Source organism: Bombina bombina, chromosome 7 (genome assembly GCF_027579735.1).
Source record: "Bombina bombina isolate aBomBom1 chromosome 7, aBomBom1.pri, whole genome shotgun sequence".
NCBI lineage: Eukaryota > Metazoa > Chordata > Amphibia > Anura > Bombinatoridae > Bombina > Bombina bombina.
In genome coordinates, this window is record NC_069505.1 from 165459392 (window position 1) to 165473050 (window position 13659).

A 13659-nucleotide genomic window follows, 5' to 3' on the forward strand; every position below is an offset into this window, starting at 1 on the left:
ATATCAATAAGGGTTTAGTACAGAATCAGTGCAGATTCAGTGAAATATCAGTAAGGGTTCAGTACAGATTCAGTGAAATATCAGTAAGGGTTCAGTACAGATTCAGTGTAGATACAGCGAAATATCAGTAAGGGTTCAGTACAGATTCAGTACAGATTCAGTGAAATATCAGTAAGGGTTTAGTACAGATTCAGTGAAATATCAGTAAGGGTTTAGTACAGATTCAGTGAAATATCAGTAAGGGTTCAGTACAGATTCAGTGCAGATTCAGTACAGATTCAGTGAAATATCAGTAAGGGTTTAGTACAGATTCAGTGAAATATCTGTAAGGTTTCAGTACAGATTCAGTGAAGATTCAGTACAGATTCAGTGACATATCAGTAAGGGTTCAGTACAGATTCAGTGCATATTCAGAGAGATATCAGTAAGGGTTCAGTACAGATTCAGTGAAGATTCAGTGAAATATCAGTAAGGGTTCACTACAGGTTCAGTGAAATATCAATAAGGGTTTAGTACAGATTCAGTGAAATATCAGTAAGGGTTCAGTACAGATTCAGTGAAGATTCAGTGAAATATCAGTAACGGTTCAGTACAGATTCAGTGAATATTCAGTACAGATTCAGTGAAATATCAGTAAGGGTTTAGTACAGATTCAGTGAAATATCTGTAAGGTTTCAGTACAGATTCAGTGAAGATTCAGTACATATTCAGTGACATATCAGTAAGGGTTCAGTACAGATTCAGTGCATATTCAGTGAGATATCAGTAAGGGTTCAGTACAGATTCAGTGAAGATTCAGTGAAATATCAGTAAGGGTTCAGTACAGGTTCAGTGAAATATCAATAAGGGTTTAGTACAGATTCAGTGAAATATCAGTAAGGGTTCAGTACAGATTCAGTGAAGATTCAGTGAAATATCAGTAAGGGTTCAGTACAGATTCAGTGTAGATACAGCGAAATATCAGTAAGGGTTCAGTACAGATTCAGTACAGATTCAGTGAAATATCAATAAGGGTTCAGTACAGATTCAGTGAAGATTCAGTGAAATATCAGTAACGGTTCAGTACAGATTCAGTGAAGATTCAGTACAGATTCAGTGAAATATCAGTAAGGGTTTAGTACAGATTCTGTGAAATATCTGTAAGGGTTCAGTACAGATTCAGTGAAGATTTAGTGACATATCAGTAAGGGTTCAGTACAGATTCAGTGCAGATTCAGTGAGATATCAGTAAGGGTTCAGTACAGATTCAGTGCAGATTCAGTGAAATAACAGTAAGGATTCAGTACAGATTCAGTGAAGATTCAGTACAGATTCAGTGACATATCAGTAAGGGTTCAGTATAGATTCAGTGCAGATTCAGTGAAATATCAGTAAGGGTTCAGTACAGATTCAGTGAAATATCAGTTAGGGTTCAGTACAGATTCAGTGAAATATCAGTAAGGGGTCAGTACAGATTCAGTGAAATATCAGTAAGGGTTCAGTATGAATTCAGTGCAGATTTAGTACAGATTCAGTACGAATTAAGTGCAGATTCAGTATGGATTTAGTACGAATTAAGTGCAGATTCAGTATGGATTTAGTGTGAGTTAAGCAACAGTTCTATAATAACAAACTTTAACATATAAGCGCATTTTCTTTTGAGCCTTTAGGTCTTTTATGAATAAAATGTAGTTAGGCATAGAAAATATATTCTTACACATGGGCTTGCTACTGACTTGAAGGTTCAGGTGCAAAATTCTAACCCACTCTTTATGAACACCAAGAAACACTCAGGAACGCTCACATTCAGCCCCATTTTCGTGCCTATGAGATTGACAAGACAAAATGCAATTCTATCCAGCAATACTTTACCATCACAAAGCAGACAAGTGAATATTTATTTTTACAAAAGCTGTTTCCTAATTGTTGCGGTTGTAAATATTGTTTTCCTGCTTTGTTAGCGGTTCCTGTTTGCTGAGTGAGATGTCATATCAACACAACTATGGGCCAGATTACAAGTAGCATGCGTCAACACTGCCAGAAGTAAACTTTTTAGCATACGTGGGTTAGCACACATATTACTAGTTGAAAGTAAATTATGTGTACACGAGCAAAAGCCAATGCACGGTAACTTTAGGACTTCGCATATCGCTACTGCGTTATTTTATTCTCGCCATAAACTTCAATTGAGAGTGCAAACTGTAAAAAAATGAAAACTTATAGTTTGTGCGCTAACCAGACATGTGTTAGCCCGACTGAGCTAACCGAAGGTCGTTATGAATATTTTACATTCCAATGTTCTTCACCTAGAAGATGTTCTATTTAGTTTAAAAAATATATTTCTACATATTTCTGATGTATTTTTTGTAAAATATATATCTATACCTGTATATCTATATGAATATATACAGGTATAGGAATATATAGATATATATTGGAATATCTATTTAAAAATACATAGAACATATTCCTCTATGTGAAGAACATTGGAATGTAAAATACTTACAGTACATACACACTAAAATGCATTATTAATTATTAAAATGTATTAAAAAATATTTTTCATGTTTACAGGTATTTGAGTAGAAAGGTCTCCAAAGTATATATACATGTGTATATATGTGTTTATATGTGTGTGTGTGTATATATATATATATATATATATATATATATACACACACATATATATATAAACATAAAAACACATGTTTACACCTATAGATATGTATATATACATACATACATACATACACATATATAGTATAGCCCTTTCCATTCAAATACCTTGTGATATACCATATACCTTTTTAACCATTAAAACTTTTTTTTTTACTATTTATATGAATATTTGTATTAAAATAGTGTATATATAAGTGTAACATTTAATTTTATTGTATTTATGCTGTGTTTGGTGAAACTTTTTATTTAGCCCTAACTCTTGACGCAAGGACTTCAGTAGCGCTAACTTAACAAGCACAAATTGAGTTTGAGCTTGTGCGGTCACGATTACTTTAAACTTTTAATACACGCACAAGTTAGCATGCCACTTGTAACCTAGCCTTATATAAGTTAATGACAGGAACTCTGTAGTGGCTATTAATCTAACAGTGCAGTAGCTCTTTTGTGAATAACTATAATTATTCTAAGCAGAGGAGATAACAGACTTGTAAAAGGTTATGGGCTCCATTTATTAAGCTGCAAGAGCGGCTGATGAACCTTGTTCGCCCGGCACTTAATAAACAGAGCCTTTTATCTCTGAACTGCAAAATAATACATTTAGCTAATACAATGACAGTTTAAACGCTAGCAGGGGGTGTCAATCAACCAAATCATATTCGATCGGGTTGATTTCTGTCCGCCGCCTCAGAGCAGGCAGACAGGTTAAGGAGCAGCGGTCATTAGAGACTGAAGGCTCACCGGAAACACGGGGCATCAAGCTCTGCATGGAGCTGGATAAATTGACCCCATAAGGGTCCATTTATCAAGCTCCGGATGGAGTTTGAGGTCCTGTGTTTCTGGCGAGCCGAAACAGCAGTTATGAAGCAGCGGTCTAAAGATCGCTGCTCCATAAGCTGTCCGCCTGCTCTGAGCAGGCGGACAGGAATCGCCACAATTCAACCCGATCGAGTACGATCGGGTTGATTGACAAACCCCTTGCTGGTGAATCTGCAGGGGGGGGGGGCGTTGCACCAGCAGCTCACAAGAGCTGCTGGTGCAATGCTGAATACAGAGAGCATATTGCTCTCCGCATTCAGCGAGGTCTGTCGGACCTGACCCGCACTGTCGGATCAGGTCCGACAGACCTTTGATAAATAGGGGCCATAGTCTTCACTTGTGCAAACCAGACGCACGCTAATTTAGTTTGTGCTTAAGCGAACATGTTTACTTTCAACCTGTAATTTGCACGCAAGTTAGCGCGGTTACGACATAGGTTATCGCAACCTACGATCACAATAGCCACTTGCTCTAAGTGGTTTGATAATACACTTGAAGAACACTATTCCACAATGGCTTTAAAAGTGCATTTAGAGCCAAGGTTCTGAACCTTTTTACAATTACAAATCCCCAAGGAGAGATGTGCAGGGGAGAAAATTTCATTTCAGACAAAATTTTTCTTTTGAATATTTGAGGAAATTTGTTTCCCCGAATATTCGTTGCCTGCACTGTTCGGTTTTCATTTAGTTTAAAACAAAACAAAAATTGAATTTTTGATTAAACATTTACATTAATTTTTGTTAAACAAATGTAAATGTTGCAAAGCTACAGGTGAAAAGTTCACCTGTAGCTACATACTTACCCTAACACGATCTGGAGAAAGTGCTAACTTCTTGGCAGGAGTCCTAGCCGTGCTAACAGGAGGCTTAGCAGTTCGCCCCCCAGGACTTGCACTAAAGTTAAGGTAAGTATTAAACCTTTAAAATGAATTTAAAGGAAAATCGTCAGTATTATTTAGTTTTCTTTCAATTTTGCTGGTGCATTTATTCGGATATTCGTTTTCCTTGAGGAAAATAAAAATCATATTTTCGGTACGAATGTGCCTTCGTCTGAAAATTAATGCACATCTCTACTGCCCAATATTGCCTCATACCCCCTTTCACCAGACTGTTGAAATCATCATCATCATTGATCACAAATCACAATACACAAGTTAGCTACAACTAGTGAGATTTTTGCGGTTGTTTCGGTGCAGTAAAAAAAATGTAATCAAGGTATTTATAACAGTGATGTTAATAATCTAATCCAACAACAATTTTTTTTTTAAATGATTCTGTGATACAGTGCCATTCATTCATACATAATTTGTTTTTTTTATAAATCCCTAATTCAGATACTTTACCCAAAGTGAATGATCTGCAGAAATCATGCATTTCATTTAGCTGCACCTGCAGTGTAGATCCCCAAATTTCCTTATTTTGACAAATTACTACCAAGAATAGTCACAGCTTATACCACAGTAATGACTGCAAAAAAAAAAAAAAAAAATAGTTTCATCTCCAATAACATGACAATGAATGACCAATGAATGCACAGTGCCTAAAGACATGACTACACTGCAGGTTAAGAAGATATTTTACTGGACTATAGGATTCAACAAATCCTCACCATTGCCAGGAGGCCTCTCCTATTAGATTTTAGTTCAAAAATCTGAAAAACTTTTGTACCCATAAGGACTTGTCAAGAATAATCTACAGATGGTTAAAACGTAGAAGATCTTGTATTATATATGACTTCTGGAGACAAAGCCCCGCCCTATAATCCTTATTTTGTGTCGTTCTACACTTGTTCAATGATCCACTCTTACGCCGCGTTCACATAGAGCCTTTAATTGAGCTCTTTTGCAATATCCCTCATTTTCTCCAGTTTAACGCACAGTTTACATACTTCAGCTTTAAGTTTTACCAGCATGAAAAAACTGACAGGTACTAACCATAATCCACTTTTGTTAACCTCCACACAGAAACAATATATAACTAGTGTTTTGAGCATCTTGCCTTTAACTGTGAGGACTCCATTTATTAAGGTGCGAGAGCAGCTTCAGAACGTTTCAGACTCGCGTGAGAGCAGCAGTCTTAAAGGGGCAGTATACACCAATTTTCATTTAACTGCATGTAATAGACACTACTATAAAGAATAATATGCACAGATACTGATCTAAAAATCCAACATAAAACCTTTTAAAAACTTACTTAGAAGCTCCCAATTTAGCACTGTTAATGAGATTAGCCTGGGATACCCACTGAAAGGGGCTGAGAGTAGAAACTCCCCCCTCCCCTGCATATGAAATGACCCAGTATACAAACAGAAGCAGCCTGAAGTCTGTATACATCAGTATACATCTTAATCTTTGTGGCTTGGTTAGGAGTCTGAAAATCAGCACAATGTTATTTAAAAATAAGCAAAACTATATTTTTTTTACAAAAACACACCCAGATGGGCTATATAAATGGATCATCTACAAAACATGTATGGAAAGAACAATTTAGTGTACAATGTCCCTTTAAGACCATTGGTACTTAAAGGGACAGTCTAGTATAAATTAAACTTTCATTATTCAGATAGGACTTTTAATTTTAATCAACTTTCCAATTTACTTTTATCATCAAATTTGCTTTTTTCTCTTGGTATTCTTAGTTTAAACTAAACCTAGACAGGCTCATATGCTAATTTCTAAGCCTTTGAGGGCTGCCTCTTATCACATGCTTTTTAAATGTCTATTCAACACAAAGAGACAGAAAGTACACGTGGGCCATATAGATAACACTGTGTTCAGGCACAGAGGGTTATTTAAGATTTAGCACAAAACAATGCTAAATTTAAGACAATAGATAATAAATAGTCACAGTCATGTGATCAGGGGGCTGGAAGAAGGTTCCTAGATACAAGGTAATCACAAAGGTAAAAAGTACATTAATATAACTGTGTTGGTTATGCAAAACTGGGGAATGAGTAATAAAGGGATTATCTATCTTTTAAAACAATAACAATTCTATGGTAGACTGTCCCTTTAACCTCTCCACCAACTAAAGTGTAGCGGATTTCAATCATCCCAAACAGATGATTGAGCGGGCTTGTGCAATGTTAAATGAGCAAGACTGGGCAGCCGAACTTCATGATAGCAAACCTAGTCTGCCCAAGAGTTGACAAATGGAGCCCGTAGAGATAGGCACAGGTTAGAAGCCTGGGTTTGAGAGCTTTGCAAAATGGGGGTAGCTATGTAAATGCAGACTTCATATCTATATATGTTTATTTGAAAGCCATGTAAATGCATTACTATTTTGTAAATATAAATAAAGAAAAATACTTTACTTTCATTTTTATTGTCTATTTTTTTCTGATGTATTATACTTTAATATTTATTGTAAAATATGTTTAAAGGGACATGAAACCCAAATTTTTTCTTTCGTGATTTAGAAAGAGCATGTCTTTTTAAACAACTTTCTAATTTACTTCTATTATCTCATTTGGTTCATTCTCTTGATATCACTTGCTAAAAAAGCATATCTAGATATGCCCAGTAGCTGCTGATTGGTTGCTGCACATAGAGGCCTTGTGTGATTGGCTCACTCATGTGCATTGCTATTTCTTCAACAAAGGATATCTAAAGATTTGAGCAAATTAGATAATAGAAGTAAATTGGAAAGTTGTTTAAAATTACATGCCCTATCTGAATCATGAAAGTTTAATTTTGACTAGACTGTCCCTTTAAACTGTACATTAATATGTGAAATGTCAGTAGAATAATATGTTTTTTTTTATTCTGCAATATTTTATTCATTTATTGCAAACAATAGATATAATTTCTGGTTAAAGTTAATCAGCCATGAAATGATAATTTGTTCAAATGATCAGTTATCGGGTCCCACTGATGTCACTGGGAACCACTAGTACTAAACTGGTGCTGATATTTAGTAAGCACTACTGTACCATGTAGATAGAACATACAATTTTAAACAACTCTCCAGTTCACTTCTATTATTACATTGGTTTCATTCTCTTGGTATAATTTGTTGAAGAAGCAGCAATGCACTACTGCAGCCACCAATCAGTAGTTAGAACCTACTGTAGGTTCTTTGCTGCTCCTGAGCGTACCTAGATAAACCTTTTAGGTAACAAGAGAAGGAAGCAAATTTAATAATAAAAGTAAATTTTGAATGTTGTTTAAAATGATATACCCTGTCTAAATCATGAATGTCTAATTATGACTTTACTGTCCCTTTAATGGTTGCCAAAAAAGCATTATCATCAACTATTTAACCAGGAACTTTTTTTTATTCTTATTATTCTTATTATACATATATACCTGGTTTATAGCTTGGTTTAGGGTTCTTTATTTTTATATGAACACAAAAATAAATGAATACAGTGTTGTTTTTAGTAAATACAATTTGTAGCATTTTGGTATTTTGTCTCTTTAACATAGAGAAGAGTTATCTGCAGACCACCCAGAACAAGCAGTTCTTATCTGCTTACAGAATCTATGCTTCTGTGACACACTTCTCCTTGTCGTCATTTTTATTCAAGTTTAATTGCAAATTCATCAGACAGTGCAGCAGAAATCAAAAGAACGTAGACAACAAAGCAGTGTCAAGTGCTTAAATTCAATTAGAAGACAATGAGTGAGACTTGGCCAGAGTAGGTTAATTGGGGTCAGCGAGTAACAATAGCTCCTTACCTAACCAGTCATTAAACTTCTTAACCTCAGAAGGCAGCCCCAGCTCAGTGAAGTCACCCGTATGTAGGAGGATGTCCCCGTACGGCATCTGGATGCCATCTGTTCTGGAGTGTGTGTCGGAAACGCAGACAAAACGTGTGTGGCCGGCTGGTTTTGGAGTATCATATGGTATAGGGTCTACCCTGAAGAGAGGAGAAAATTGAACAAGTGTTACAACTTAGACACACTGTATGCATAAAGAGGCAGAGATAGGAAAATATCAGAAAGGAAAGAAGAGGAAAAGAAGAATTTCTTTTTGACAATATCTTAAAGGGACATAAATTGTAAACAAATTTACTTCTATTAACAAATTAGCTTTTATCTACTGGGAGCTATCTGAAGACATCTGGTGAGCCAATGACAGCAATCAGCAGCTAGCTCCCAATAATACAATGCTTCCCCTGAGTCTATCTAGATATGCTTTTAAACAAAGGATACCAAGAGAGCAAAGCAAATTTGATAATAGAAATAAACTGGGAAAGTTGTTTGTTGAAAGCAATTGTTTCATATTAAACTACACATATTGCATGTAATTATGCATTTCTTGTCTGACAGAGAGAGCTGCAATCTCGGGCGAAAAGCATCTTTGAAACAAATAAAAATACCCTTAAAAGTTATCACGTTTCTACATAATGACTGGTGAGATCTTATATAATATATTTTCTAACAGATTTCTACTTTGATAGAGTAAAACGATATAACTTAGCTGGTTTTGTAATCATCACAATTGCTATTTGTTTGTGTAATATTACAGGGATCTTGGCTTTTTATCCCTGGATTTTTTATTATTCTGATTTTGTAATAAATTACTTTTTTTATTAGATTGTTAAGTGACTGCAATATACTTGGGAATAGAGTACCTTTATTTTTTTTTATTAATTAACTTAAAGGTACATTGTACACTATATTTTTCTTTGCATAAATGTTTCATAGATGATCTGTTTATATAGCCCATCTGGTAGCATTTTTAAAAAAATGTAAATTTTTGCTTATTTTTTTAAGAACATTGTGCTGATTTTCAAACTTATTACCAAGCCCCACATTGTCAGATGTATACACGCGTTTCGTTTACAGACTACTGCTGGCTCCAGTTTATGTTATCTGTATTTTCATATGAAGGGAAGGGGGGAGGTGGGGAGTGTCTGCTCTTTTTGTTTACCCAGTCCCTTTCACTGGGTGTCCCAGCCTAACCTCATCAACAGTGCTAAACTGGGAGCTTCTAAGTACGTTTTTAAAAGTTTTAAACTGGAGTTTTATATCAGTATCTGTGCATATTCTTCTTTATAGTAGTGTTTGTTACATGCAGTTATATGGAAATTAGTGTATACTGTCCCTATAATATGGGGTTGCTGTACAAGGTTCACTTTTTGTATCTTTATGTTAGATAAACTATATTTTTTTGAACCTATGTGCAACAGGTTTTCCACTACAGTATTCAATGTGTAGTGTGGATGCCTGTCCAGAGCTAGTACTATCCCTTGTCTAGATGGTAAAACAATAATAAAAATTATACAAAGTTAATATTTTACCTTCTACTGTAACAGCACTAAAGACACTCAGTTACAATTTACACAGTCTGTATATGAATATTCACTGATACATAAATAAAATAATATTTGAAAAAGCTATAAAATACTTGTTTTGCATTGTCCAAGTAAACTATTTTAATAGACGATTAACAGAGGTGTATTTAGAATTCATACAGCCCTAGGCCCATCTAAATTTGCTGAATGTCACATGGTTTTTAAAGGGACAGTAAACACTTTGAGATCATTTTATAAATTGTTTAGCTATGCATAACGAACAACTTTGCAATATATTTTCATTATTTATTTTACCCCCTTTCATGTAATTTAGCTGTGCAAATTGATTGATTTTTAATTATCAGAACTTGAAATGCACCTGGTAACTTTTCAAGGCTAACCCTATTACATAGCTGTTTCTAATTGGCTATAACAGATAACTAAAAAACAATGCATTGTATACTAACTTTATGACAGTGGCTAGCCTTGTTGTCTGTGGACTAAAGCCCAGATTTGCTCCTACAAAAAAGGTAAATGGTGGTTGGAGTTTGGCTATTGAAAAAAAAGGATGTTAATTTGTTTAAAAACATTAGGGACACTGAACTCAATTTTTTTCTTTCATGATTCAGATAGGGTGTGTGATTTTAAGCAACTTTCTAATCTACTCCTATTATCAATTTCTCTTAGTTCACTTGGTATCTTTATTTGAAAAAGCAGGAATGTAAGCTTAGAAGCTGGCCCATTTTTGGATTAGCACCTTGGATATAGCTTGCTGATTGGTGGGTACATTTAGCTACCAATCAGCAAGCTGTACCCAGGTGCTGAAGCAAAGACGGGCCGGCATGTAAGCTTAGATTCTTGCTATTTCAAATAAAGATACAGAGAGAACGAAAGAAAAATTGATAATAGGAGTAAATTAGAAAGTTGCTTATAATTGCATGCTGTATCTGAATCATGAAAGAAAAAAAAAATTGAGTTCAGTATCCCTTTAAGACTTGGCTGATATGTTATTGTATAGCAACAGAACAGAAATGTCAACTAAACTAACAATTGGGGAGCTCGCTATAAAACCAAAGTAGCAAACAATGGTACACAAATATTACTACACTATCTGCCTAACCGCCTATATTACAGAGACGTGGCATAATTATACAATACTACAAAGAGACAAAGAATACAGTGAAGTCTAAGCACCCACAGAGACACAGCACAAGATCACAGTAAATACTTCAGGGGCTGCACCCCACAATGGTTTGGCAGAGTTCTCTTTGTAATTACAAGGTGCTTACTGTCCCTTTAACAAGGCCACTGAACACCTCTTGCTCAAGTAAAAACTAGAGAGAGAGAGAGAGAGAGAGAGAGAGAGAGAGTGCAAAAAACACAATTTTTACACAAAAGAGTGTTAAATCTCTGTTTGTTATTTATAGGCCCTGCCAGCCATATCAAATTAGAAACTGGGAGCTCCAAAGGAATACTTTACCCACACATCTACAAGCATAGGGACACGTTTCATAAAAGAACCCTGTTTATATTCTGATGCGCTAACAAGTTCAGTACTTTATATAAAATCCATTTTTTTAATGTACTGGAATACACAATTTTAATTGTATGTTGAATAATTATTAAATTGTGTTAAAAAGGGGCAGTAAAGAAGAAATTAAACTGAAAGGGACATTCCAACCAAAATTGTAACCCACATGGATACATTTCAGTTTTGAACAGAAGTATTTTTGTAATATACATGTATTAGCAACATTGCTTTTAATAAAAGCTATAGCTGTTTCAAAAGTGTATTTAAGTATGCACCATGCACCAGCATTTTAAGTACAGCACTTGCTCAGAGAGCCTAAGGTGCTTGTACCATCTGGTAATGACTCAGTTTGCTAATTGCTGACATCATACAAGCCCCACTAGCAGCTGATGCTGGTGCACTGACAATATCTAGCTATGCTTCACATGCACGTGCAGAGAAAAATGCTAACACTAAAACAGTGGTAACTTTTACTAGAAGCATTTATGCCAATACATATTGTAAATATGTTTCTATTCTAAGATGTAATTAATTTATTTGCATTTACATTTTGACCAGAATGTCTCTTTAAGTGGATTGGATAGAGCATGACATTTTATGCAACTTAGTTCTATTATTAATTTTACTTAGTTCGCTTGGTATCTTTTGTTAAATAGTAATCCTAGGTGAGCTCAGGAGTGCACACGTTTCTTTAGCCATCTGGCAGCTGTGTTTGCAACATTGTTTATAGCTAGGGTGACCATATTGCCGCTTTAAAAAGGGACACATATGAAAAATACATATGTCAAGGTTGTTTTCAGTGGCAGTTTAAAGAAATGTTTTGTATAAGAACCCTGACAAATGTATTTTTCATATGTGTCCCTTTTTAAAGCGGCAATATGGTCAGCCTATTTATAGCAACATTATAAAATGTTGCAAACACAAGTGCCCTAGATTGCTATCGACATGTGCACGCTTCTAAGCCCCTATCAGCCTAACTATCATTACACTTCAACAAAGGATATCAAGAGAACAAAGCTAATTCAATAATAGATGTAAATTTGACAGTTGTTTAAAACTATCTAAATCATTCAAGTTTAATTTTGACTTTACTGTCCCTTTAAGGAACTTCAGAAATTCAAAAATATATAAGAAGTCTCATCTGATATATCCTTGCAAAATATAGTTATATTGATTATTCCCCAAATATTACTACCTTCACATTTGTTAAAGAAAGGAAATTAATCTCACAATGCAAGAAACAATACCTATTAAAGGGACAGTATACACCAATCTTCATACAACTGCATGTAATAGACACTACTATAAAGAATAATATGCAGATACTGATATTAAAATCCAGTATAGCTTTGTTAAAAGGGTAGTTGGAAAGCCCACTGCAAGTGGGAAATAAGACCCCCCCCCTTCATTTGCATATGAAAAGACCCTTTATACAAACAGGAGCAAGCTGGAGTAGGTATCTGACGGTATTCTCATAAAACTTTGGGGCTTGGTTAGGAGTCTGAAAATCAGAGCAATGTTATTTTAAAATAAGCAAAACTATACATTTAAAAAAAAAACCCTGTATGGGCTAAATAAATGGATAATCTACAAAACATTTATGCAAAGAAAAATTAAGTGTATAATGTCCCTTTAAAGGGACAATAAAGTCAAAAGTCAGATAGAGCATGCAGTTTTAAAGGGACAGTCTACACCTTTGTCATCTTACAATTTTACCTTAGATTAAGCTGCAAATAGCTTCCTGCACTCTTTCTATATTATGCAGCAGGAACAGTAAAAAAGTTATTTTAAAAAGAGTTGGTTTTTTTTTTTTTACCTGTTTTTGGAAAAATAATTTCTTTATGGCTGCTCATACAAAAAGTTTGGATACCACTAATGCAATATAGGTGCCTCTCCTTAACATCCAGAATCCTATAAACTGCTCTCAAGCTAAATTTGTCTTTATAAAATAATATGAGAGACCACAGTACTGACGAGACTTGTTAGATAATCTCACTAGAGCACAGAATTTTAGATTATCAGACCATTAAGTTACTGTACTCAGATATTTGTGGACAAAACATATATTTGCTCTCTTTTTAATTTATTATAAACAGTAAACTGTCATACAAGAGAATTGCTAAATAATCACTGGATAAATAAATCCAGCCATATCTCTACCAATCTTATCAAAGAGAATAAAAATACACGGTGAAAGCTGCATCCCTTTAAGCTAAGCCGTGTTGTTCACATTAATATTTTTATTTATAAACCACCATAGCACTGTTTCTGGAATGTGATTCTGATTCAGAGCTGGTCAGATCTAACACTGTACTTAGCTCCATCTTCACCCCCTGCACCTGTACACCCTAAAATTTACACCAGTTCCTTTTGTGTTCTGACTGGTTGATGGTTTTCCTTTCCAATTTCAAACT

General features: G+C 34.8%; 1 protein-coding gene across 1 annotated transcript in view; it reads right to left on the bottom strand.

Annotated features, from left to right (window-relative positions):
- MPPED2 (metallophosphoesterase domain containing 2) overlaps positions 1-13659 on the bottom strand; it is a 422875-nt gene that overhangs the window by 297207 nt on the left and 112009 nt on the right. The window contains exon 3 of the mRNA XM_053720397.1: positions 8153-8334. Coding sequence (XP_053576372.1) covers positions 8153-8334 — 182 coding nt within the window. The remainder of the gene's footprint in view (positions 1-8152; positions 8335-13659) is intronic.